At 35.8% G+C, this 27817-nt stretch overlaps 1 protein-coding gene and 3 pseudogenes across 5 annotated transcripts in view; 1 reads left to right on the forward strand and 3 right to left on the reverse strand.

Moving 5' to 3' along the window:
• Positions 1 to 27817, forward strand: part of PPP3CC (protein phosphatase 3 catalytic subunit gamma) — a 179700-nt gene that overhangs the window by 43390 nt on the left and 108493 nt on the right. For all 5 annotated transcript variants that reach the window (XM_077152751.1, XM_077152753.1, XM_077152752.1 and 2 more), the window contains exon 4: positions 19784 to 19895. In XM_077152751.1, the coding sequence (XP_077008866.1) occupies positions 19784 to 19895 (112 nt within the window). The remainder of the gene's footprint in view (positions 1 to 19783; positions 19896 to 27817) is intronic.
• LOC143677123 (eukaryotic translation initiation factor 5B pseudogene) lies at positions 13508 to 15269 on the reverse strand (annotated as a pseudogene).
• LOC143676699 (eukaryotic translation initiation factor 5B pseudogene) lies at positions 15721 to 17083 on the reverse strand (annotated as a pseudogene).
• LOC143676700 (eukaryotic translation initiation factor 5B pseudogene) lies at positions 17101 to 19571 on the reverse strand (annotated as a pseudogene).

The raw sequence follows: 27817 nt of genomic DNA on the forward strand, positions 1-27817 counted from the left end.
CCACAAAGAAGGAAGAAGAAGAAGAAGGAAAAAAAAGAAACAACAAAGAAAGTCCCAGTCCCCTTCCTTATATCCCCCTTTTATTGACATTTAGCTTTGGTATGTTGCCTTTGTTACAATTGATGAAAGAATATTACAATGTTACTGTTATCCTACCATAGTTTTCATTAATTGTATTTTTCCTATACCACCCCATTTATTATTATTATTATTATTATTATTTATTAACGAAAAAAAAAAGAAATTAACACAACATTTAGAAATCATACCATTCTACATATGCAATCAGTAATTCTTAACATCATCACATAGATGCATGATCATCATTTCTTAGTACATTTGCATCGGTTTAGAGGAACTAGCAACACAACAGAAAAAGATACAGAATGTTAATATAGAGAAACGAAATAAAAGTAGTAATAATAGTAAAAAAAAAAAAACCCTATAGCTCAGATGCAGCTTCATTCAGTGTTTTAACAAGATTACTTTACAATTAGGTATTATTGTGCTGTCCATTTTTGAGTTTTTGTATCTAGTCCTGTTGCACAGTCTGTATCCCTTCAGCTTCAATTACCCATTATCTTACCCTGTTTCTAACTCCTGCTGGACTCTGTTACCAATGACATATTTCAAGTTTATTCTCGAATGTCCGTTCACATCAGTGGGACCATACAGTATTTGTCCTTTAGTTTTTGGCTGGACTCACTCAGCATAATATTCTCTAGGTCCATCCCACCCCATTTTTTTTTTTTTTTTTTTTTTTTTTTTAAAGGAAAGACAGAGAGAAGGAAGGAAGGATAGAAGGAAGGAAGGAAGGAAGAAAGGGAAACATTTCCAAACATTTTCTTGCTTTATTGTACTTTGTTTTTCCGTTTTTGTTACATGGGCTGGGGCCGGGAATCGAACCGAGGTCCTCCGGCATAGCAGGCAAGCACTTTGCCCGCTGAGCCACCGCGGCCCACCCCCACCCCATTTTTAACACCTTGCAGTGGTGACATTCATTTATTTTCCTACATGTAAAAGCTTTGTTATATTTATACATTTAATCACCATCATTGTCCACTCTAGACTTCACTAAGTTATATAGTCCCAGTTTCTATTCTCTATCTTTCCTTCAGGTATTATACATGCCCCTAAGGCTTCCTTTCTCAAATCCACTCACACTCAGCTTTGTTCATTATACTTAAAATACTGTGCTTCCATCATATAGATTGTGCTAATCCACTTCTGAATCTGTACAATCAGTCTTATTCAGTTTGCTAGTATTTTGTTGATGACTTTTGCATCTCTATTCATAAGGGATATTGGTCTGTAGTTTTTTTCTTTTGGTATCTTTATCTGGCTTTGGTTTGAGGGTGATGTTGGCCTAGTTGAATGAATTAGGGATTTTTCCTTTCTCTTCAATTTTTTTGAAGACTTTGAGCAGAACAGGTGCTAATTCTTTTTGGAATCTTTGATAAAAATTCTCCTGTGAGAACCTGATCCTGGGCTTTCCTTTGTGGGGCAGTTTTTTGATGATTGATTCAATCTCTTTACTAGTTATTGGTTTGTTGAGATCTTCTATTTCTTCATGAGCCAGTGTAGGTAGTTTATGTTTCTGGGAATTTATCCATTTCATCTAGGTTATCTAATTCGTTGGCATATAATTTTTCATAGTATTCTTTTGTGATACTTTTTATTTCTGTGGAGTCAATACTGATGTCCCCCTTTTCATTTCTGATTTTAGTTATTTGTGTCTTTTCTCTTTTTGTCAGTTTAGCTAAAGGTTTGTTGATTTTATTGATCTTTTCAAAGAACCAACTTTTGGTTTTGTTGATTCTGTTGTTATTTTATTTTATATTTTATTTTTCTCTTCTCTAATCTTTGTTATTTTCTTCCTTTTCTCATCGGATTCAGTTTGCTCTCCTTTTTCTGCTTCTTCAAGTTTTTGTTTTTGTTAATTTTTTAGTTTTTTAATACCAAAAAAACAGTAAACAAATGCAAACATTTGTAACTTTTGATCATTCCATTCTACATATATAGTCAGTAATTCACAATATCATCACATAGTTGTATATTCATCATCATGATCATTTCTTGGAACATTTGCATCTATTCAGAAAAAGAAATAAAAAGACAACAGAAAAAAATTCGTACATACCATACCCCCCCACTCTTCCCCCTCACCGATCACCAGCATTTCACTCTAAATTCATTTTAACATTTGTTCCCCCTATTATTCATCTTTGTTCCATATGTTTTACTTGTCTTTTGATAAGGTAGATAAAAGGAGCATCAGACACAAGATTTTCACAATCACACAGTCACATTGTAAAAGCTATATCATTATATAATCATCTTCAAGAAACATGACTACTGGATGTAAATCCATTACATCTTGACTAACAAGGTGATACCTATTTAATGCATAAGAATAATCTCCAGGATAACCTCTCGACTCTGTTTGGAATCTCTTAGCCATTGACAATTTATTTTGTTTCATTTCACTCTTCCCCCTTTTGGTCGAGAAGGTTTTCTCAATCCCCTCATGCCGAGTCTCAGCTCATTCTAGGGTTTTTCTCAATCCCTTGATGCTGAGTCTCAGCTTATTCCAGGATTTTTGTCCCACATTGCCAGGAAGGTCCACACCCCTGGAAGTCATGTCCCACATAGACAGGGAGAGGGTGGTTAGTTTGCTTGTTGTGTTGGCTGGAGAAAGAGGCCACATCTGAGCAACAAAAGAGGTTCTCTTGGGGGTGACTTTTAGGCCTAATTTTAAGGAGGCTTGACTCTTAGGCCTAATTTTAAGTAGGCTTGACCTATCCTTTGTTGGGTTAAGCTTCATATGAACAAACTGCTTCTTCAAGTTTTGAGGTTAGGTTAGATTTTATTTGAAATATATTTTTTAATATAACCATGTAGAGTTATGCATTTTTCTCTCAGCACTGTTTTTGTTGCATCCCCTAAGTTTTAGTACATTTTGTTTTTTGTTTCATTTGTATTGAGATATTTGCTAACTTCCCTTGTGATTTCCTCTTTAGCACATTGGTTGTTTAAGAGTACATTGTTTAAGATTTCAGAAAGATCTTTTCTACTCTCCAGTTTCTAACAGAAGGTATGCACCGTGTTTGCTCCTGAAGGCTAAGGATACTGTTGAATGCTACCCCATCTTAATCTTTGGTTACTGGAGGAAGGAATGATGAAAGACTTTAGCACTACTACAAATCCTGGCTTACCACTTACTGCACGACTTTGGTCAAGTCATTTAACCTCTTTATCTTTGCCTCTGTTTCTTAACCTGTTAAACGAGCAAAATAATAAAATTTATCCTATAAGGTTATAAAAACTAAATGAATACGATTATGTATGTATTCATTTGTGTGTATACATGGCCATTAAACTATAAATTAGGACAGAGGTGAGCTAATGTGTTGTATTCAACATAGTTAAGTGATTAACAGTGATTCCTGAAGCTCAATCTATCCAGGTCTATCAACAATTTGTAATGTCACATAATCTTTCTATGACTACCAAAAATCAATGAAATGATCAGATTAAATTATTTTCTAAGATAAAAAAAAAGAGTACATTGTTTAATTTTCACATATTTGTGCATTTTCTATTTCTCCCTCTGTAATTGATTTCTGACTTCATTCTCTTGAGATCAAAGAAGATACATCATTTCAATATTTTTTATTTATTGAGACTTGTTTTGGGATTTACATATGCTCTGTCCCAGAGAATGATCCAAGTACACTAGAGAAGAATGTGTGTTCTGATGTTATTGGGCAAAGTGTTGTATTATGTCTGTTAGGTCTAGTTAGTTTAGAGTATCATTTAGGTCTTATATTTCCTTATTGATCTTCTATTTAAATGTTCAATCCATTATTGAAAGTGATGTATTAAAGTCTCCTGCTATTAATGTATAACTGTCTGTTTCTTCCTGCAAATTTCTCTGGTATTTGCTTCATATATTTTCGAGCTCTGCTCTTAAGAGTACAAATATTTATAATTGTTATATCTTCTTGTTTAATTGACCCCTTCATCAGCATATAATGACTATCTTTGTCCCTCATAAGTTTTTGAGCTACAGTCTGTTTCCCTCTCAGTAATCGATAGATCAATTAGACAGAAAATCACTGAAGATATAGAAGATGTGAACAAAATTACCAACCAACTTAACCCAATTGACATTTATAGAATACTCCACATAGCAACAGAAAACACAGTATTTTCAAATGCTCTTTCTGAATTCACCAAGAGAGACCATATTCTGAGCCATAATATGTCTGAATAAAAGAATTGAAATTATGCATAGTTTGTTCTTAGACTACAATGTAATTAAACCAGAAAAGAATAACAAAACATTATCTGGAAAATTACCAAATATTTGGAAATTTACACATCTCTGTTTGGAATCTCTTAGCCATTGATACTTTATTTTGTTTCATTTCACTCTTCCCCCTTTTGGTCGAGAAGGTTTTCTCAATCCACTGATGCTGAGTCTCAGCTCATTCTAGGGGTTTTCTCAATCCCTTGATGCTGAATCTCAGCTCATTCCAGGATTTTTGCCCCACATTGCCAGGAAGGTCCACACCCCTAGAAGTCATTTCTGTATGACCTCTGGATCAAAGAAGACATCTCAAGGAAAAATGAAAGTACTTTATACTGAATGAATACACTACATATACAGTATCATGGGGGCATCTAAAATAGTACTTAGAGGGAAATTTATACCGTCTGTGCTGGTTTGAAAATATGTACCTTAGAAAAGCCATGTTTTAATCTTGATCCATTCTGTGGGAGCAGCCCTTTCTTTCTTTCTTTTTTTTTTAACATGGGCAGGCACTGGAAACCGATCCTGGGTCTCCAGCATGGCAGGTGCCAACTCTGCTTGCTGAGTCACTGTGGCCCGCCCCAACCCTTTCTTTCAATCTGTATTCAATACTGTGGGTTGGAAACTTTTGATTAGATCATCTCCACAGAGATATGACACTCCCAACAGTGGGTGTGTACTTTGATTGGATGGAGATGTGACTCTGCCCTTTCCAGGTGGGTCTTGATTAGATTTCTGGAATCCTTTGAAAGAGGAAACATTTTGGAGAGAATCAGAAACAGCAGAGACCTTGGAACCCACAAGGAGACTGCCTACAGAGGCTAAAGAATGACCAAAGCCTCAGAGCCAAGAGGAACTTCACAGCAGAGCTGACACAGATGCAGACATGTGAAGAGGCATGGATGTTTGGAGATGCTTGCAGCCTGGCAGATGTTGCCATGAGATGTTAAGCAAACCAGAACCTAGAGAGAGCCAAGGGAAGCCAAGAGATGAAAGCCAGCTCTGGGGAAGTAAAGTGAGGTACCTCCACTGGAACAGAGGCTGAAGGCCATCTCTAGAGAAGTAAAGTGAGGAACCTCCACTGGAACAGAGGTTGAAAGCTGGCTCTGGAGAAGTAAAGTGAGGAACCTCCACTGGAACAGAGCCCAGAAGCCAGAGACCAGCAGATGCCAGCCACTTGACTACCCAGGTGATGGAGGTATTCCTGATCCATTGACATTTCTTGAGTGAAGGTAACCTCTTAATTGCCTTAATTTAGACACTTTCACTTCTTTAGAACTGTAAACTTGTAACTTATTAAATTTCCCTTTTTAAAAGCCTTTCCAGTTCTGGTATATCACATTCTGGCAGATTGTAGACTAACACACCATCAAATGCTTGATTTGATGATATTAAGATATCTTTAAGAAAAAAGATCTCAAATCAGTACTCCTATCTTCCAATTTATGAAACTTGATAACGAGACTAAATTAAACCCAAATTAAACAAAAGCAAGAAAATAATAAAGATAAGAACATAAATTAATGAACTAGAAAACAAATACAACAGTTATTTTTTAAATTAGAGATTAATAAATTGATCAAGGAAAAATTGTTAAAAGACATGAATTATATAGTGAAAGAGGGGAGACATAATTAGTGATCTTATAGTCATTAAAAGGATAATAAGGGAATATTATGAACAACTTTGTGCTGATGAATAGTACAGTGTAAATGAAACTGAAAAATTTATTGAAAAAGACAAATCACTAAAGCTCGTTAAAAAATAAATAGAAAGGGCGGGACACGGTGGCTCAGCAGGCAAGAACGCTTGCCTGTCATGCCAGAGGACCCCGGTTCGATTCCCGGTGCCTGCCCATGTATTAAAAAAATAAATAAATAAATAAAATAAATAGAGACTTCCAGGAAGATGGCTGACTAGAGTGCCTCAAAATTAGCCCTGCTCCATGGGAAGGTTGGAGATGGGACAGGAAAGCGATTCGGGAGTGCAGCTGACCTGGGAGAGCCTTCTGCACCAGCTTCAACAGCCCTGGTTGTGGAGGCTGAGGAACTGAGAGGCAGAAGGCTGGAGCCTGGTGTGAAGGTGCAGAGCTTAGAGCCCGCTGCAGTGCACAGACCGGAGCTCAGGACTGGAAAGTAAGCCAGGCTGTGCAGCCCCGTGACTGATGACTCATCCCACACCCCAAGTACCTGAACCTCATCACCCTCTCCCATTCCCCACACTCCAGGCATCCCCATCCTACCAGCCCCCAGTGCACTTACCTGCCCCCCACCCCCACCCCAAGTGCACCCCAACCCACCTCTCCTGCATACCTCCTGAGCACTACTCCCCCTCCCTGTTCCCTGCAGGCTGTTGCCAGTGCATAAAGGTTGCAGGCACTAACCTCCACACCTAGGCTACCCCTGCACCCCTGCCCATAGTGTCGCACCACCCTACCTGAGCTCAGCACATCCCTTTTCAGCACCCCCAGGCCCACACAGGCACACGGGCCCTCAATCACGTCATTCAGCTCTGGGAACCACACTTTACAGCAGTCCTAGAACCGTGCATTTGCACAGCCTTCAGCCTCACTTCCCTGCTCTGAGCAAGTACCGACCTGCGCAGCCGGGTCACATCTGCTCCCAATCCATGAAGGTGCATGCCACCCTGCTGCCACAGCTCTATGCATGCGCACAAAGGGCCCCATGCCTCAGACCAGTGCACACCAGGGTTATGCCCCCTGGACCAGTGAACCTGAACAGCTACATCCTCCCTGGCTGCTGCGCACCCACGTTCACAAGCATCAGTATAATATCCCCAACCTGTGCTCATACCTGCCCTGAAACAAATCACTGTACTAAGTGCTCCACCCCATGCCCTGCTCCCTGCTGTACAACCATCCCACAAACACAAGACCTTAGACTACTGAAAGAAATCAACTCCCAAAATAAATCAGTCAAGATATTTACATGTAATGAAGACAGCAGAAGATCACCAAACATATCACAATGCAGACAGATATCCCTGCCTAATGACCAAATTAAAACACCAGAGGAGACACAGACACTGGAAAAACTAACCAAAGATGTTCATACAATGCTACTTAATAAAATAACTGGGATAGCAAATGGCATAAAGGAAATCAAGAAGACCGTAGAAGAGCGCAAAGAAGAATTTGAGAGAATAAATAGAAAAATAGCAGAAATCACAGAGGTTAAAGACTCTGTTGATCAAATAAAAAAACATGCTAGAGGCACACAACACCAGATTTGAAGAGACAGAAGAAAGAATAAGTGATTTAGAGGATAGAGTAATTGACTTCGAAAACTCAAAACAGCAAATGGCGAAAGAGATGGAAAAAATTGAATGGGAACTCGAAAATGATATACAGAACAAAGGGTTCAAATATAAGAATCATTGGTGTCCCAGAAGGAGAAGAGAGACCTAAAGAGGCTAGGAAGAGTAGTTGAGGATATAATGGGGAAAAACCATCCCAACCCTCGTAAAGAACATAAATTTACAAGTCAAAGAAGCCCAAAGAACTCCAAACAGAATAAATCCAAATAGACCTTCCCCAAGGCACAAGTCTGTGAAATGATGAAGAGAAGCAGAAAATCCTGAAAGCAAGAGAAAAATAATCTACTACATACAAGGGAAACCAAATAAGACTGAGTTCACACTACTCATCTAGACTGAGTTCACACTACTCACCCTGGAGGTGAGAAGGCAGTGATATATTCAAGATCCTGAAAGAGAAAGACTTCCAGCCAAGAATTCTGTACTCAACCAAACTGTCCTGCACAACTGAGGGAGAGATTAAAGTTTTCACAGACAAACGATGCCTGAAAGAATTTGTCAACAAAGGACCAGCCCTACAAGAAATACTAAAAGGAGTTCTGCCAGCTGAAAAAAAAAAAAAGGAAAGGGAGGTCTGGAGGAGGGCACAGAATTGAAGAGTACCACTAAGGGTAATTTAAAGAATACAAAAAGAAAGGGAAAATAATAAATAGATCTGACAAATAAAATAAAAAAATAAGATGGTGGAATCAAGAAATGCCTTTTCAGTAATAACTTTGAATGTTAACAGACTAAATTTACCAATTAAAAGATGCAGATTGCCAAATTGGATTAAGAAACATAATCCAGTTATATGCTGCTTACAAGAGATTCATCATAGCCAAGGATGGAAATGAAAGGATGGAAAAAGATTTTCCATTCAACTTGTAACCAAAGAAAGCAGGAGTAGCTATACCAATATCGGACAAAATAGATTTTAAATGTAAAGACATTATAAGAGACAAAGAAGGACACTATATATTAATAAAAGGGATAATTCACCAAGGACAAATAACAATCATAAATGTTTATGCTCCCAAACAAGGAGCTCCAAAGTTCATGAGACAGACATTGGAGAAACTGAAGGGAGCAACAGATGTTTGAACAATAATGCTTCCATCACAGATTATTCAAGTTATATTAGGATAGAGTATGAAATTATTATATTCTTGAATAAACACACCCAAGGTGGTTTATTTATATATTTTCCCAATTTCTAATAATATCATTTATATAAAACCCAGAAATGGCCACAAAAACAATGACAACGACAAGATATCAGTGTCTAAAAGAGTTTTCAAATAGAGTCTAGAGGCTATTCTGGAGGCTACTCTTACACAAGCTTCAGGTAGATTTGCTAATTGCCATGGTTTGCTGAACCCCAACCAACGTCATTCTGTTAACCCTAAAGAACACCTAGCGCTCTGTCTGAGACATTGCAAAAGTTTTATGAAGTAAATTTACTTTCCAGAAACCTACAACTTCCAGACGGGTGCAAAGCCAGATAAGTCCTGAAACCCTGAGGGGCCTGCCTCTTCAAAAGTATCAACTAATTTCATCCCCCTATCCTGTATTGTTGACACCTGTTCTAGTTTGTAGCTGCTGGAATGCAATATACCAGAAACAGAATGGCTTCTAAAAAGGGGAATTTAATAAGTTTCTAGTTTACAGTTCTAAGGCCGAGAAAGTGTCCATTTACAACAAGGCTATAGAAATGTCCACTCAAAGGCATCCATCCAGGGAAAGATACCTTGGTTCAAGAAGGCTAATGAAGTTCAGGGTTTCTCTCTCAAGTGAGCACATGGCGAACACAGTCAGGGCTTCTCTCTCAGCTGGAAGGGCACATGGCAAACACGGCGTCATCTGTTAACTTTCTCCCCTGGCTTCTGGTTTCATGAAGCGTCATCTGTTAACTTTCTCCCCTGGCTTCTGGTTTCATGAAGCTCCCTGGGAGGCATTTTCCTTCTTCATCTCCAAAGGTCGCTGCCTCATGGAGTCTCTGCTTCATGGTGCTTCAGCATTCTCTGCTCTCTCCAAATCTCTTTCATTCTCCAAAATATTTCCTCTTTTATAGGACTCCAGAAACTTATCAAGATCTGCCCAAATGGGTGGAGACATGTCATCACCTAATCCAGCTGAACAACCACTCTTGAGTAAATCACATCTCCAGAGAGATGATCTGATTACAGTTTCAAACATACAGTATTGAATAGGGATTATTCTGCTGTTATGAAATGAGATTTAGATTAAAACATGGCTTTTCTAGGGGACATACATCCTTTCAAACCAGCACAACACCCCTTCTCCACTTAAAAAAGTTAGAATGGGGATAGCCCAAAGACCTCTATAAAGTGGGAGAATGATCAAAGGAGAAGGAGGAGTTATAACAGAGAAGATAGGATTTAACAAATAAGTATGTATGACTGCCGAATCACTCTGTTGATATTTCTTTTTAGCCTCCAGTGTTTTAGAGCAACTAGAAGGAAAAACCTGAAATAGTTGAACCATAACCCATACCTAATTTTGATATCTCTTTGGTAACAACTTGTTAAAATGTATGTTGAAAATTATTGCTTTTTTTGTATATATTTCATAATAAAAATGTTAAAACATGAAAAAAAATCAATCAATGTAATTTACCGTATTAACAGACTTAAAAAGGAAAACCACTTGATTGTCTCAATAGATACAGAAAAAACACTGGAAAAAATTCAACATCAATTCATAATAAACTGTCATTCAACTATGAATAGAGAGTTTTTAAAGGGCCTCTCATATTGCATTTAGTTATATCTCATATGTATGTCTTTTCTGATCTGTAACAGTTTCTTATTCTTTTCTTGTCTTTGATGACTTTTGCATTTTGTATGAATACTGGTCATTGATTGTGTAGAATGCACCAATTCAGGTGTGTCTGTTTTTTTCATGATTAAATTGAAGTTTTACTCTTTTGGTAAGGGTAGCGCAGAAGTGATATTTTGTTATATCAGATGTCTGTAACATAAGTATAGGTTATTCTGGTAAAGTTAACCTTGACCACTTGTTTAAGGTAGTATCTACTGGGTTTCTATTACCAATACTATTTTTATCACTATTTTTCTCTTTGTAATTGATGAATATGTAGGGGTGATACTTTGAGACTTTGCTAATACTGTTTATCTCAAACTTCATCCACTGCATCTTGCTCCGACAGTTACTACTGTGGATTGTGCCTAATGGTGATTTTGTATTTCCTTTATTCCTTCTATATTTATTAATCCACATTCTTTTTTTTATGGAAGTGCTGTCCTTTCTCTCCAATTTATTTACTTATATCAGTATGGACTTAGGGATATTTTTTCCTCTGTGGGCTACAATCCAGTGCTATCATTATTTATTTGTTGCTAAAATTGTTCCAGCTTTGGCTTTTGGAACTTCCTTCCACATGGATTCTGTATCTCCTTTTGACTTGCTTCCTCCTTATGAGCACTTTCTTATCCTTCAGATTCATTTTGTATTTTCCTTATCTAGAATGACCATTGTTCCTCCATGTCGTGGTTCCTTTTGTTGGGACAAATGGTTTCAAAAAACAAGATCTGAGTATTAGGTGTGTGAATCGCTACTGTGGCCGTTGAGTTTTTAGATTAACTAGAAAGTATCCACTGAGGCTTGGGAACAACTTATTTGTATTTTGTTCCATGAGTTCTTTTTTTTTTTCTTTTTACACATTTATATTCCTAATCCATTTGTTCATTTTTTTTGGTGTGAAGTAAGACCTGTTATTTATCTGTTTTGAAATAGTACCCTATTGTCCAGTGCCATTAATTAAGAAGTCCTTCTTTACTACAGTGATTTGAGATGCTACCTTTATTATTTACAAAAATTTTCATGTGTACTTGAATCTATTTCTGGATTATCTTATTTCACTAGTATGCTAATCTACATATGTACGATTAGCACTGCTAATAATAATTGTTTAATTAATTATAAGACTTTATAACCATTTAAACCTCTGAGAGTGCCACATCCCCCTTGTAATTACACTTTTTCATTGTTTTCTTTGCTATTTTTTTTTTCTTAAATAACAACAAAGATTTATTTCTCCCTTATGCAGTGCATAGGCTGTAGACTGGCTGTAGTTTTTCTTGGCTTCATTAGACTCTGCTCAGCAATCCTCGGCTCTGTTCCACGTGTCTACTCATTCCAGGACTGAATGAACAGCCACCCTTTAGAACATGCTGTTCTCATTACAGAAAGCAAAAATATGAGAGGCCAAATTGAACCGTGTTAAAGCATTTAAAGCTTCCGTATGGACATAGTGTACAGTTCATCTAGTCACATCCTCCTGCCCAAAGCATGTCACATGGCCAAGCCTGACATGATACGGAAAAGTATACTCTGTTTATGGGAAGACATTGGAAGCCACATGGAAAATAGTGTAAATATGTAATCTTCTTTACAGGAGAAAACAAGAGTTGGGAGCAATAATACAATTTACCACATAGTGTGAGTTATGGAATTATACTATGTATTAGCATGTCACATTCCAAAGAGACTACTTTGGCAATGGTGATCATTATTAGATATATAAATTATTGTCTGAGGATAAAACTAAGTCAGTTATGGGTCACATATATTACCATATATCGTCTTCAACTAGAATAGTTCTATTTCTTCTCAATTCATTCTTAAGCCTCTAATTGATTTCTTTTGTCTAATTCCATTGTCTCAAACTCTAGTACAGTGTTTGAATTGTAGCCAAGAGAGTGGATATCCTTGCTTTATTCTTGATCTTAGTCATGATGCTTTTAGTGTTTCCCCATTAAATAAAGTACAGGAGTAAAACTAAAGTTATAGGTCAGATGGAGTTATATATCTGTATGTGTGTTTGGTGGCTTTGTCAGAAAGTTCTAGATATTTGAATAGTACATGGAATCAGAAATCAAGGAATGATTTCTATGAAGTTTACTCTCTCCTTAGTCAACTTTGAAAGCAATAAGGATATCACATTCAATATCTACTAGATTCCAGGTTTCAACTTGGAAATAGCAATGAGATATGCCATCGCAGGAAGTCATTTAAATGTATATAAATTGTCTTTACTCATAGTTACAAAGAAATTTTTTTCAATGTCTGTTATCTTTATTGGTAGTTCCAAATTGTAATAATTACAGCAAGCAAGCAGTAAGAAGCAGCCAGCTATACCTCACATCGTGCTTTCACACGAAGCAGATAGAGAAATATCATAATGCCTAATTTTTCTATTTTAAGAAATTCCTAGGAGACAGTGCAACGGTGGCTCAGTGGCAAGAATTCATGCCTGCCAAGCTGGAGACCTGGGTTCAATTCCAAGGTCCTGCCCATGCAAAAAAAAAAAAAAAATTTCCTAAGGGCACATGGCAAAAGAAGGCTGGAAAAAATCACCACTGGAAGAATATGTATAAATAAAGAAGTATTTCATCTTCAAAAAAGTTCAAGAATCACAATCTTTAGAAGCTAGATTAATCAAATACTACAGTACTGACTTAATCAGTATAAAATTGAAAGAGCTTTAGATTAAGTTCAAATTTCGGAAAGGGCAAACTTTAAACAGCGGCCAGTAGAGAAGGTGGGTAAAGGAGTGGGCAAGGTAACAGGCACATTGGACTGTGGGATATATAACTGACCACTGTGAAACCTGCGTAAGTTTCTTGGTTTCTCATAGAAACATTCCATATTTAAGTCATCAGTTTCCAAATACATCTATTCTATAGTTTTCCATATTTTTGTAAGTAATATTACAACATAATATTGCGTTTATCTCATTTCCTTCCCCCATGTGGAAAAATTAGATGATTTCAAATACTTTGTTCAGCTCCATAATAAGCTGCCAGTCACTTTTCTTCATTTCATCTCTAAACCAGTCTTTGAGTGCATCAGTGGGCTGCTGGCTGATCTTACTGACAAGAATGTTGTAGCTTCAAATGTCTTCCATGTATTTTGGGAGATTCACCAGGGATAGGTTCTATTTTAACACAAACTTTTTGTCCTTTTTTTTTTTGCAACATCCACTTGTTTGTGGTTGGTTAATTTCAATACTTGTTACTATTCCAATATCAACAAAAATTTTCTTGGGTGTGCCTTTTAGAGTTTCCCCATTAGAGAAAGTACAGGAGTAAAACTAAAGTTATAGGTCAGATGGGGTGTGCCATGCTTCACCTGACCTGCCGCCACAGTGACTCCCATCACTATCAGGTCTCGAAAATTGAAAATATGCTGAGGGGGAATTTTCATCTTGCAGGGAGATACTGCTATGTGCTTAAATTCTTCCTGTTTCTGTTTCTTGTAGTCATTTCTATATTTTGTGAAGGCATCAGATAGATGATAATTAATTTCTGCACTAAAAATTCTGATTTCTAAACTATCCGCCATTTCCTGTACATCCCACTCAGATTCTCACATCAAAGACCAAAATGACTGCATACTGAGGATCATGTTTCAACATCACTGAAGCATTCATGAAGTCTTTTTTATGGAATAGGCCAATATTAATTCCTGCATAGGACACTTCTGACATTTTCAGAAATTCAACTAGAGCTTCTAAAACAGCCCAGCATCAATGTCTGGATGTAGATTCCCTATTTTTCTAACTTGATAGCATTGAGTATCTGTTTTAACTCATGGAGCAATTCATCTTTAAGAACTGGGATTTCATCTTCTTTATAAGCAACCAGACGGGGTAAACCAGTCAGTGTTTTCTCCAGGTCTTTTCCAAGAATCTTTACCCCTTGAGTTGCTTCTACTTCTTTATGCTTTTCATACTGGTTTTTCACTTGTAATTCCTTCATAGGAGGCCTCAAATCAGAGTTACAGTGAGCCCTTGTACTCCTAGGACAATGATGATATCTCCTTCTTCAAACATCCATTGATCAATATTATGTCTATAGTGGTGCCCATTCCTGGGAGAGCTTTAACCCCCATCACCTGAGCTCTCAGTGATTCACAGTGTGCAAGTCTCTTGCTCAACATTGTTTGAGTTAGCTCAACAAGAAGTTATATCAGACTTCCCATGCCATCACCAGAAATGTGCAGAAAGTAGAAGGACAAGAAAGTGCAGTGGTCTTTATTCTCATAATATAGAGCAGCACTCAAGCCCTGTTGTGCAAATTCTACAATAATAGCTTTTGCTCACTCCTCAAATTCATCTTTTGTATTGATGAAGAATACAAAAATACAAAAGCTCTTTCTGCTTCTTTGAAGTAGCCACCACATCAGACTCAGGGCTCTTTTTCCAATCATGCAACCTATCTTATTGAATGCTACAATGAAGGGACATTTTTTTTAATATCTGAAGGTTGATAGATTCAATTTTCTGGGACTCCAAACCATGCATAATACCAACAACTAAAATGGCAATATCAAAAAGAGAGTGTGCTGGTTTGAAAGGATGTATGTCCTCTAGAAAAGCCATGTTTTAATCAAAATCCCATTTCATCAAGGTAGAATAATCCCTATTCAATACTGTGTGTTTGAAACTGTAATCAGATCATCTCCCTGGATGATGTGATTTAGTCAAGAGTGGTTGTTAAACTGGATTAGGTGATGACATGTCTCCACCCATTTGGGTGGGTCTTGATTGGTTTACTGGAGTCCTATAAAAGAGGAAACATTTTGAAGAATGGGAGAGAGATTCAGAGAGAGCAGAGAATGCTGCAGTACCATGAAGCAGAGAGTCCACCAGCCAACGACCTTTGGAGATGAAGAAGAAAAATCCCTCCCGGGGGGCTTCATGAAACCAGAAGCCAGGAGAGAAAGTTAGCAGATGATGCCATGTTTGCCATATACCCTTCCAGCTGAGAGAGAATCCCTGACCGTGTTCACCATGTGCCTTTCCACACGAGAGAGAAACTCTGACTGTGTTTACCATGTGCCTTCTCACTTGAGAGAGAAACCCTGAACTTCATCGGCCTTGAATCAAGGTATCTTTCCCTGGATACCTTAGATTGGACATTTCTATAGACTTGTAATTGGGACATTTTCTTGGCCTTAGAACTGTAAATTAGAAACTTACTAAATTCCCTGTTTTAAAAGCCATTCAATTTCTGGTATATTGCATTCCAGCAACTAGCAAACTAGAACAGAGAGCTTCCTTTGTTTCTCAGATTACTGAAAGACTCATGCCCAGAGTGTCTAAAATCAGCATTCCTGGAAACCTCCATACATTCTCTCAAAAATTTTAATCATCTTAGTTTGTTCATTAATAGCTTCAAGGGGAACATTAGTAGCCCCAATTTGTTGTGTGATTCACTTGCTTCACCATTCTGCATATGGGTGTGACGGAGCTTATCCAGAATTTTTGTCTTCCTTGTGTCCACATGTCCAAGTACACAGATAACAGGGGCTCTTAGCTTTTCTGTATTTATATTTTTACTGTATTTAAGTCTTCATTTCTCAGTCCTCTGTTGTGCTTTGTCATAAACCCTTACTTCTTTGGTTTGATTGTCATCAGAGTCAGATTCAGATTCTGACCTCATTTCTTTACTTGTCTTTTTATCTTATTTTCCTGCACCTTTCTCATCTGAAATTTTTTCATCATCTTCACGCCTTGACTTTCTCCTTCCTCTTCTTCTTTACCATATCTTCTTCCTGTTCTTCTTCCTCTTCCTCTTCAGAGTTTTCTTTTACTTCTATGTGTACTGTATTTCCTTCTTTTTCCTCTATCCTCATCACTGGCCATAGCTTCCCAATCATCCAATCCAGCGTCGTCGGTTTCTTCTCTCTCTTCTGGTTCAGTAGGAGGTGGTGTCTCTTCTTTTCATGGTACTTATTTTTCCACAACTTCTACAGCAGCACTTCATTCTATGGGTTCGGACACTTCTTTATTTTCTAGCAGCTGTGCTAGCTTTTTTTTTTTTTTTTAACCTTCATGAATTGACTTTTTCTTTTGCAGAGCCTTTTAATAGCACTTCAACACCCTGAGCTTGTAAAATTTTAAGGATAGCTTCGGCTCTTGCTCTGGATTCTCTCTGGGATTTAGTTAAATGTTTCCCTTCTTTTTTCAAGCACTCTTTTCTTTCTTTTTGCTTTTTCCTTTCTCTCTTGCTTGTTCTAATCGTGCTTCTTCTCCACGCTTGGCTTCTAATTCTTCAGGTCATTTTATACATTCTTTCACTTCTCCTTTCTTCTTTAAGCTTAGCCAGAGCTTTAACTGTGGCTTTGCTAGGTCCTTTTTTCTTCTCTTTTTCCTTTCTTTTCCTTCTTATCTTTTTTCCCTTTGTCTCCTTCATTGTCATCTTCTGCAGCTGTGGGAATCTCTCCTTTTTCGTCAGAAACAATTGTTGCTCCAGCATCAAGAGTCATTTTAGATTTTACAGCTTCCTCTTCAGATTTCTTTAGAAATTCTTTTTGTTTTCTCTGATCCTTTTTACCTGTTTCTAATTCTTCTTTTTCTTTGTTTCTGTAGTTTTGCCTTCTCTTCATCTTGCTTTTTTTCCCTTCATGCTCTTTGTTTTCTGTAGTTTTACCTTTTCTTCATCTTGCTTTTTTTTTTTCCCTCATGCTCTTTGTTTTCTGCATTCTTTTGGGTCACTGTCTTAATTTTGAAGGAGGAGTCATCATCTTCATTTCTACTTTCTACATTAGGACCTAACTTATTTTATTTTTTTCTGTCCTTTTCTGGACTGCAGAAACTCATCTGATTCATCACCACTTTTACCTGAAGAATTTACTCTGGAATGTTCTTTAATTCTTGTACTGATATCCTCATCTTCTTCTGACCCATCCCACTTTTTATTTGATTTTTTAGCTTTTTTATTAAAATCATCATCATCATCATTCTCAGAGTACATTTCCATTTTTGGTTTCACTATCTTTTTTTATTTTGGATCTTTATCATCCAAGTCGTCACTATTATTATCATCAAAACTTTTTGCTTCTGTCCTTTCTTTTTATTCTCTTGTTTAGATAGATTCTTCTTCATTATTTTCTGCTGGCGTTACTACAGCAGTTTGTCAGTTTTGATGCTTTGAGCTTCTAAAGATAATTCTTCCAGTTCTTTCAGGATAGCATCTTCATCAAAGTCATTCTTTTTTCCCCCTTTAACTTTATTACCCCCCTTTAACTTTTCTTTTTATTTTTTTTGCATGGGCAGGCACTGGGACTCGAACCCAGGTCTCTGGCATGGCAGGCAAGAACTCTGCCTGCTGAGCCACCGCGGCCCACCCTCCCCTCTTTAACTTATGAGGTTCCTGTTCCTTGGCAGAACCAGCTCCTTCTCTTTCTGCAACTAAGGCATCAAGATCAATATTATCTTTGGCACTGTTTTCACTCTTGTTTTTCTCTTCTGCATTGTGTTTCAGTGATACTTATGGTCCTGGCACCTTTATGTGGTCTCTTGTTGACCCACTGCACCCCTGCCGACTTTGGTGTCTGTTCAGCTCAGTTCCTGCCATGCTACTGCCCTTGGACCTGGCTCTCCACAGATGTGCTCTCTGAGACAGGGCACATAAGGTGTGACAAAGAAGATTTTTTATCTTGCTCAATTTCAGAACTCTTGGGACACCTTTACTCTTGATAGCCATCAATGTGGAAAAGCAGGATCTTACATTTGCTGTTCATGTCTTTGACAAACATGTAACATATTAGCCACAATGTAATTGAATTTAGATTCCCCTATTTTGGTTCAGCACTGAAACATAATTAAGAGTATGTCATTGATCACCTATTGTTCTCTTTGAATAAAGGAGCGTGTTGATTGGCATTCAGGTATAGATCTTTTTATTGGAATTCTTCCAGGACTTGATGTATTAATCCAATCGAATCTTTTCCAATCTTCCTTAAATAAGTGAGAAACTCTTCATTGTAACATGGGTTGTGATGGCTAAAATGAACAGAAAAATGAATATTTCTCTCTCATGTATATATGGCACCATGGCAAAAGGTGATTTATTGTCTGGACACCATTGCTTTAATTCTATTCTAAAACATGAAAACTTACAGCTTTGGAATGTGATATCCTTGTTGCTGAAAGGCATGGACCTCTGCATATTAAATTTCCCAGCATATATAGATACGCATTCTATACTTCTGTAATCCTCTTCACTTTTTGTCACATTATTCTTAACTATAATATTTGTTACTATTTCATTTCCATTTTGATTTATTAAATTACTTTTGAACTACTGATCCATTTCGTGAAAAGAAATGTAACACAGCATGATACTAACAACAAAAAATACTGATTTAGCAATGTAAATAACATGTAAAGGACATGAAGATAATGGTAATTTAAACAAATGGCACGCTGAGGTTTATGTGTTTATAATATGTCATTTATTGGAAATTGTTTTAGATACAAAGGTATTCTAAAGACAGAAATTAAAAGTTGTTCATAATCTTCCTACTCAGATAATCCTTGTTGATAATTTTTTTAAATAAAAGTAATGCAGCTATAAGGTTAAAAATGAAGTAGTACAGAAAGATAATAAATAAAAAGTCAAAGTCTCCTCCACACCTTGAAGTCCTTCTTCCCAGAAATAACTGCTATTAACAATTTCTTGTAGGAAAAAACAGTTACATGTATATTCATATTTATATAGTTAAATACACTTTTAAAATGTTTACGAAAGAGTCCACACTCTATATCATGCTTTTTTTCACCTGATAATACATTTTAGAAGTCTTTCTGTACCAGCACATTCAAGCATATTTTTTTCTTTTTTAAGAAATGGTAAAGTGATCACTGTTAATTGAATGTTAGATAAGACAAACTGATTAAGGCAGTCCTTATAGAATGTGCATGACTTTCTTTTTTCTTTCTTTTTCAAAGAAAAAAATCATAATCTTACTTTTCAGGTTAAAAAATTTTTTTATAAACAAAATTGTTCCATGCTTTTTCTTATGAGACTTACTGAACTTTTAGACTATTTAGTAGATTAGACCCTAGGGATCACTAGGAATATGTAGACGTACCTTTAAGAAACATTATTGTATAATTTTTTATTTAGTTAACCAGTATCATGGTTTTGGATTTTGAACTGAGTATGTTTATTACGTGTTTGTCAAGTATACTGTGAATGTTATTGTTTATGATTTCTGCTACTTTTTATTCATAAGTACTATGGGTATAGCCTTTACTCTTAGCAGAAGTTATCAAGTTTATTGCTTCATAATTTTATCCTTGAATTTGTCTTGTAGTGTGTGCTGTATTTATGGAGTTTAAAGATTAATCATCCTAAAACATTGTTTCTGCTTCGAGGAAATCATGAATGCAGGCATCTTACAGAATACTTCACCTTCAAACAGGAATGTAAGTATAATCACTGTCTAGAATCTTTTAGTTAGCTATTAACCTGTCCCAAAGTGAATCAAAAAGAAGAAAAAAGCTAATAAAACTGAAATGTTTCCTGTTTTGTTTTTTTTTTTTTTCTGGTACAAACCAAAATCCATCTTTCAGGCATTTATTTTGGAAATAACTTTGGGCTTTCTTACATTTATAAAACAATAAATTTGGAATATTTGGAAAACAAAGAGAATCCAAAGAACATAAAAGTTGCCCATAATTGCATCATGTACAGGTAGTCACTATTGTAATCACTTATTTGGGATATAGTCTTCCATTCTTTTTTCTGTATATAGGAAAACCTATCATGAAATGATGCAAATATAGATCTGTATATATTTTTTTAAATAAAATTGGGCTCATATTATATTTACTGATTAATAAATTGCTCTTTTCATTAGCATAGCATTTTAGCATAGCATTAAATATTTTTAAAGTGATTTAAAATGCTATTTTAAAGTTTTTTTAAAATTTTTTCCTATTTTATTTTAATTTTTAAATTTTGAAATAATTTCAAACATATATATGGAACATTTGCAAAAATAGTACAAAACCCATAAGAGAACTCCAAACATATCTCCTACCTGTAAACTCAAATCCACCAACTTTTAACATCTTGCTTTATTTGCCATACCATTCTATCTGTTCATCCATTTTAAAGTCTTTGAAGTATTCTATCTTATGGCTGTTCTATCACATGCAGCCAATTTATTAACAACTGTAGGACATTTAGACTGTTCCCAACATAAATAATACTGTAATTGTCGACTAGTTTAATATAAAAGTAAACAGTTTCTGAAAGTCAAAAATTAACTGTATTAGTTTGTTAAGCTGCTGGAATGCAATATATCAGAAATGGAATGGATTTTAAAAGGAGGATTTAATAAGTTACAAGTTTACGGGCTGTGGTGGCTCAGAAGGCAGAGCTCTTGCCTGCCATGCTGGAGACCTGGGTTCAATTCCCGGCCCTTGTCCATGCAAAAAAAAAAGCTGTAAAAATAAATATGTTTAAAAAAATGACAAGTTTACAGTTCTAATGCCAAGAAAATGTCCAAACTAAACACCAACAAAAGGTTACCTTCACTCATGAAAGGCTGAGCCGGTCCGGAACACTTCTGTCAGCTAGGAAGGCACATGGCTGGCTTCTGCTGAGATCTTTGGCTTCTGGACCCCTCTGTCAGCTGGGAAGGCACATAGAGACATCTGCTAGCTTTTTCTCCTGGCTTCTCGTTTCATAAGGTTTCCCCGGGGGCGTTTTCTAATCTCCAAGGTGTCCCACTGTGTGGGCTCTGTCACTTGCTCTCCAAGCATCCTTGTCTCTGTCAGCTCTGAAGCACTCGTTGTCCAAGTGTTTCTGTTGACTCTAAGGTTTCTTCGTTTCTTCAAAATGTTTCCATTTTAAAGGGCTCCAGTAAACTAATCAAAACCCACCTTGAATGGACAGAGTCATATCTCCTTCTAATCAAAAGGCCACACCCACAATTGGGCATACCACATTGCTGTGGAGATAATCTGATAAAAAATTTCCAGCGTACATGGGTGATTCAGTAGTAGAATGCTCGCCTTCTATGCTGGAGACCTAGGTTTAATTCCCAAACCATGTACCCCCCAAAATAAAAAGTTTCCAACCTACAGTATTGAATTAGAATTAAAAGAAAAATCTGCCCCCACAAGATTGGATCAAGATTAAAACATGGCTTTCCTGGGGTACATAATAGATTCAAATTGGCACAGTAGCAGATTAAAAAAAAAAAACTTCACATTTCTTTGACCAGAAACACATTTCTTTGACTAGAAACAAGGCTTTTAACTAATATTCAGTATGATGGTGACTGTATTGGGAATGTTTGGGAGATTCCATCCCAGAACGTTTGCACTTACTGTTTCTTCTTTTCTTATATATCCATCTGTTTATATAAAGGATTGTATCGTTTCTTCGTTCATGTCTTCTCTTCAGAGGTTTTTCTTCCCTGGTTAGTTTCTCCAAATTAAAATCTCTTATCATTTTACCCACATGCCCTGCTTTTTTTTTTTTTTTTTCATAATATTTATCCACATCTGATTTTTCATGTATTTATTATTGCTTTTCTTGCCCATTGGAACAGAATCTCCATGATCTGGGGACATGTTTTATTCACTGAGATGCTTAAAAACTATTGGTTAAATTAATTTGTTGAATGAATGAGCATCTAGTATTTGTATCTTTGGAACAAACTCTCAGGAGAGAACTACTAAGTCAGAGGGTAATTTTAAACACTATTGATCTATTTTGATACATTGAGAAACTCTGTACCATTTAAGCATTAACTCCCAATTCCCTACCCCTTCCCCAGCTCCTGATAACCTGTATTCTAGTCTTCTACTCTATGAATTTTCTTATTCTGATTATTTCATATCTGTGAGATTATACAGTATTTCTCCTTTTATGTCTGGCTTATTTCACTCAACATGATGTCTTCAAGGTCCATCTATGCTGTTGCATGTATCAGAGCTTCATTACTTTTTGTGGCGGAATAATACTCTATTGTGTTTATCTACCACATTTTGTGTATCCATACATCAGTTAATCAGCACTGGGGTTGCTTCCATCTTTTTGTAGTTGTGAATAATGCCACTGTGAATATCACTATGAAAATATCTGTTCAAGTCCCAGTTTTCAATTCTTTTGAATATGTACCCAGAAGTCATTGCCAGGTTATATTGTAATTCTATGCTTAGCTTTCTGAGGAAATGCCAATCTGTTTTCCACAGCAGCTGTCTGAGGAGCCGACAAATTGTCTTCCACAACAGCTGCAACCTCTTATATTCCCACAAACAGTGAATGGGTGTTCCTGTTTCTCCACATCCTCTCCAACATTTGTTGTTTTCTGTTTTTTTTTTAAATAATATTCTAATGGGTGTGAAATGGAATAGCATTGTGGTTTTGATTTGCATTTCCCCAATGGTTAATGATGTTGAGCACCATTTCATGTGCTTTTTGGCCATTTGTGTATCTTCTTTGGAGAAATATCTATTCAGGTTTTTGCCCATTTTTTAATTTGGTGATTGTTATGTTGTTGACTTGTAGGATTTTTTTTTATATTCTGGATATTAAACCCTTACCAGATATGTGGCTTTCTTCTATTCTAAAGGTTGCCTTTTAAATTTTTTCTGATAAAGTCCATTAATGCACAAATGATTTAAATTTTAATGGAATCCCATTTATCTTAATTTTTTTGTTCATGATTTTGGTGTAAAGTCTGAGAAACCACTGCCTAACACAGGGTCAGGAAGGTGCTTCTATAAATTCTCTTCTAAGAATTTTACAGTTTTGATTCTTGTGTTTAGGCTTTTGATCCATTTTGAGTTAATTTTTGTATTTGGTGTGAGGTAGGGGTAAAGGTGGCTTCATTCTTTTGCGTATGGATATCCAGTTTTCCCAGCACCATATACTATTGAAGAAACTATTCTTTCCCACTTGAGTGGACTTGGCACCCTTATTAAGAATCAGTTGGCCATAGATGTGAGAGCTTGTTCTGAACTCTCACATTGCTTCCATTGGTTGCTGTCTGTTCTTATACCAGATCGTGCTGTTTTGATTACAGTAGCTTTGTAATATGTTTTAAAATTGAGAAATGTGTGTCCTCCTACTTCTTTTTTCATTTTCAAGATGGTTTTGGCTATTCAGGGCCATTTACTATACTATATAAATTCGATAATTTTCTACAAAGAAGGCTGCTGGAATTTGATTGGTATTGTGTTGAAACTATAAATCAGCTTGGATAGAATTGACATCTTAACAATATTTATTCTTCCTACCCATGAACACAGAATGTCCTTCAATTTATTTAGGTCTTCTTTGGTTCCTTTCAGCAGTGTTTTATAGTTTTCATGTACAAATCCTTTACATCCTTGGTTAAATGTATTCCTAGATATTTGATTCTTTTATTTGCTATTGAAAATGAAATTGTTGATTTTTGCCTATTGATTTTCACACATTGATCTTGTACCCTGCCCCTTTGCTGAATTCCATTTTATTAACTCTAATACCTTTGCTGTGGATTTTTCAGCATTTTTCTGTAAATAGAATTATGTTATCTTCAAATAGGGGGAGTTTTAATTCTCCTTTTCCAATCTGGATGCCCTTCTATCCTTCCTTTCTGTCTTTCTTTCTTTTTTTCCTAATTACTCTGTCTAGAATTTCCAGTACCTTGTTGAATAACAGTAGTGACAGTGGGCATCCTTGTCAGGTTCCTGATTTTAGAGGGAAAGCTTTCAGTCTTTCACTACTGAGTATGATGTTGAATGTGGGGTTTTCATATATGCCCTTTATCATATTGAGGAAGTCTCCTTCTATTCCTAGTTTTCTAAGTGTTTTTATCATGAGAGCATGCTAGATTTTGTCAAATGCCTTTTCAATTGAGGTAATCATGTGTTTTATTCCTGCATTATATTAATAGAGTATATCACATTAATTAATTAATTAATATTACATTAATTAATTAATTGATATTCTTATGTTGAATACCCTTGCATACCTGGGATAATTCCCACTTGATCATAGTATATAATTTCTTTAATGTGCTGTTGGATTCTGTTTGCTAATATTTTCTTGAGGATTTTTGCATCTATACTCATTAAGGATATTGGTGTACAATTTTCTTTGCTTTTGGTACCTTTATCTGACTTCATTAATAGGGTGATGTTGGTTTCTTAGAATAAGTTAGAAAGTATTTCTCCTCTTAAATTTTTTTGAAGACTGTGAGCAGGATTCGTGTTCATTCTTTTTGGAACATTTGGCAAAATTCACTGATGAATCTGTCTGGTCCTGGGCTTTTCTTTGTTGGAAAATTTTTGATTGCTGATTTGATCTCTTCACTTGTTATTGGTCTGCTGAAATCTTCTATTTTTTCTTGAATCAGTATAAGTGGTTTAAGTTTTTCCAGGAATTTGTCCATTTTTTTTTCTGGGTTATCTCATTCCTTGACATACAGTTATTCACAATATATTTATATAATCATTCAATGTTTCTGTGGTTTCAGTAGTAATGTCTTTCTATTAATCTCTGATTTTAATTATTTGCATCCTCTCTTTCTTCTTTGTCAGTCTAGCTAAATCTTTTCAAATATCTAGCTTTTGGTTTTGTTGATTTTATTGTATTTTAATTTTCTGTTTCATTTATCACCTTTCTAATCTTTGTTATTTCCTTTCTTTTGCTTGTTTTGGGTTTAGTTTGCTCTTCTTTTTCTAGTTCCTCCAGTTGTGAGGTATGTCTCTGGTTTGAGCTTTCTTCTTCTTTAATAACCATTTAAGGCTTTATATTTCTCTCTCAGCAATTCTTTTTCTGTGCCCTATATGTTTTGATATGCTGTGTTTTTGTTTTCATTTGCCTCAAGATATTTCCAAATTTGCCTTGTGATTTCTTCTTTGACTCATTGATTTGTTTCAGAATGTTTCATTTTCACATATTTGTGAATTTCCCAGTTCTCCCTATGTTATTGTTTTCATTCTTTTGTGGTTAGAGAAGATACCTTTTATGATTTCAGTATTTTTGAACTTTTGGGACTTGTTTTGTGACCTAACATGGTCTATCCTGGAGAATGACCCAAATATACTTGAGAAGGATGTGTATTTTACTGATATGTAATGACTCTGGGGTCCAGTTGTTTTATAGTATTATTCATGTTTTCTCTCTCCTTTTGGTCTTTTGTCTAAGTGTTCTATTCATTTTTTAAAGTGGTTTATTGAAGTCTCCTACTTCTGTTTCTTCCTTAACATCTGTCAGTATTTTCTTCATTTATTTGGGGGCTCTCCATTCAGGAGTACATATATTTATAATTGCTATAACTTCTTATTAAATTGAACCCTTTATCAGTATTTAGTGTCCTTTGTCCCTTGTAAGTTTTTGACTTAACATCTGTATCATCCAATGTTAAGTTAGGTACCCCAGATCCTCTTTGATTACTATTTTAATGGAATTGTTTTCGCCATCTTTTCTCTTTCAACCTAATTTTGTCTTTGAATTTAAGGCCATTATTTATAAAGTGCATATGTTTGGTCATGTTTTCTGTATCCATTCTGCCATTCTCTGTCTTTTGACTAGAGAGTTTAATTCATTTACATTTAAAGTAACTATTGACAATGCAGAACTTTCTTCTGTCACTTTGCTATTTATTCTTTGTAAGTCTTTTACTTTTTTTAATCCCTTACTTCTTCTGTTAATGCCTACTTTCGTAATTATTTCCTTTTTTGTAATGGACAATTTTGGAGTCCCTTCTCATTTCCTTCCATATATATTTTTCAGATATTTTCTTTCTGGTTATATTGAGGCCTGGAGGTAACATTCCAAATCTGTTACAGTCATGTTTGAGATGATACCAATTTAACATCAATATTATACACATACACTGTTCCTAGACCTCTCCATTCCCTCACCTTTTTGTTGTATTTGTTACAGATTATATTTCTATATATTGTTTGTCCATAAATTTATCATCACTCTTTATGCATTTGTAATTTAGAACCTGTAAAAGTAAAAATTGGTGTTACATACTAAAAACACAGTACAATAGTATGAGGATTTATGATTATCCATATGGCTACCCTTAATGGAGATCTTTATTTCTTTATGCCACTTCTGTCCACTGTCTAGTGTCCAAAAGACAGGTCTAGTGATGATCTCACTCAACTTTTGTTTATCTGCAAATATCTTAAACTATTCCTCATTTTTGAGAGACACTCTTGCCAAATATAAAATTCATGGTTAACAATGTTTTTCTTTTAGCACTTTTAATATTTGTCCACTGCCTTCTTACCTCCATTGTTCTTTTTTTCTTGTTTGCTTGCTTGTTTGCTTACCTGCTCACTTGCTTTCATGCTCTCTTGCTTTTTCCCTTTCCCTCTGCCCCTTACCCCTTCTTTCTTCCTTCATTCCTTCCTTCTCTTTCCTTCCTTCCTTCCTTTCTATTAGAGAAGCTGTTTGTTTACAGAAAAATTGTACAGAAAATACAGAGTTCCCATATACCCTCCCCCCATTATTTTTTATTTTTTAACTTTTTAAATTGTACAATATAACATATATACAAAGCAAAGAAAGAAAAAAAGCAATGGTTTTCAAAGCAGTCTTCAACAAGTAAGGAAAGATCCCAGAATTTTTCATGGGCTACCATACCATCCTCTCAGATTTTTCCTTCTTGCTGCTCCAGTATGTAGGAAGTTAGAAGGAATAAGTATTTTTTTAACATCACAATCAACCTTTTAAAAAATTTTTTGTGAAAAATAATACATATACAAAAAAACCCAATAAATTTCAGAGCATAGCAGAATAGTAGAACAGATTTCAGAGTTTGGAATGTGTTACAATTCCATAATTTTAGTTTTTTTCTTCTAGTTGCTCTAAGATACTGGAGACTAAAAGAAGTAACAATTGAATGATTCAGCAATCATATTCATTTGTTAAACTCTACCTTCTCCATCTTCACCTTTGATATTTCTATCCCACTCTTTAGGGGTATTTGGGCTATGCCATTTGGAAGAGGCTGTCAATAATATGGGGTAGGGAGATGGAACTAGCTGATGTTCTGGAGAGGTTGGGCCCTGTAGATTTCAGGACTTATCAGGTTCAGGCCTCCTCACTGTTATTTAATACATTTGTTACAATTGGTGAAAGAATATTATTATACTTGTGCTATTAACTATAGTCCATGGTTTACATTAGGGTCCTTCTTTGTGTTGTCCAGTCCTATATTTTAAAACATTTTTATTGTAGTAGAATATATACAACCTAACATTCCCCCTTTTCATCACATTTAAATATATACTTCATTGGTGTTAATCGCAATCACAATGGTGTGCTACCATCATCACCATCCATTAACAAAACTTTTCCATTACGCAAAGTAGAAACTCTG

Source organism: Tamandua tetradactyla, chromosome 3, assembly GCF_023851605.1.
Source record: "Tamandua tetradactyla isolate mTamTet1 chromosome 3, mTamTet1.pri, whole genome shotgun sequence".
Taxonomy (NCBI): Eukaryota; Metazoa; Chordata; class Mammalia; order Pilosa; family Myrmecophagidae; genus Tamandua; species Tamandua tetradactyla.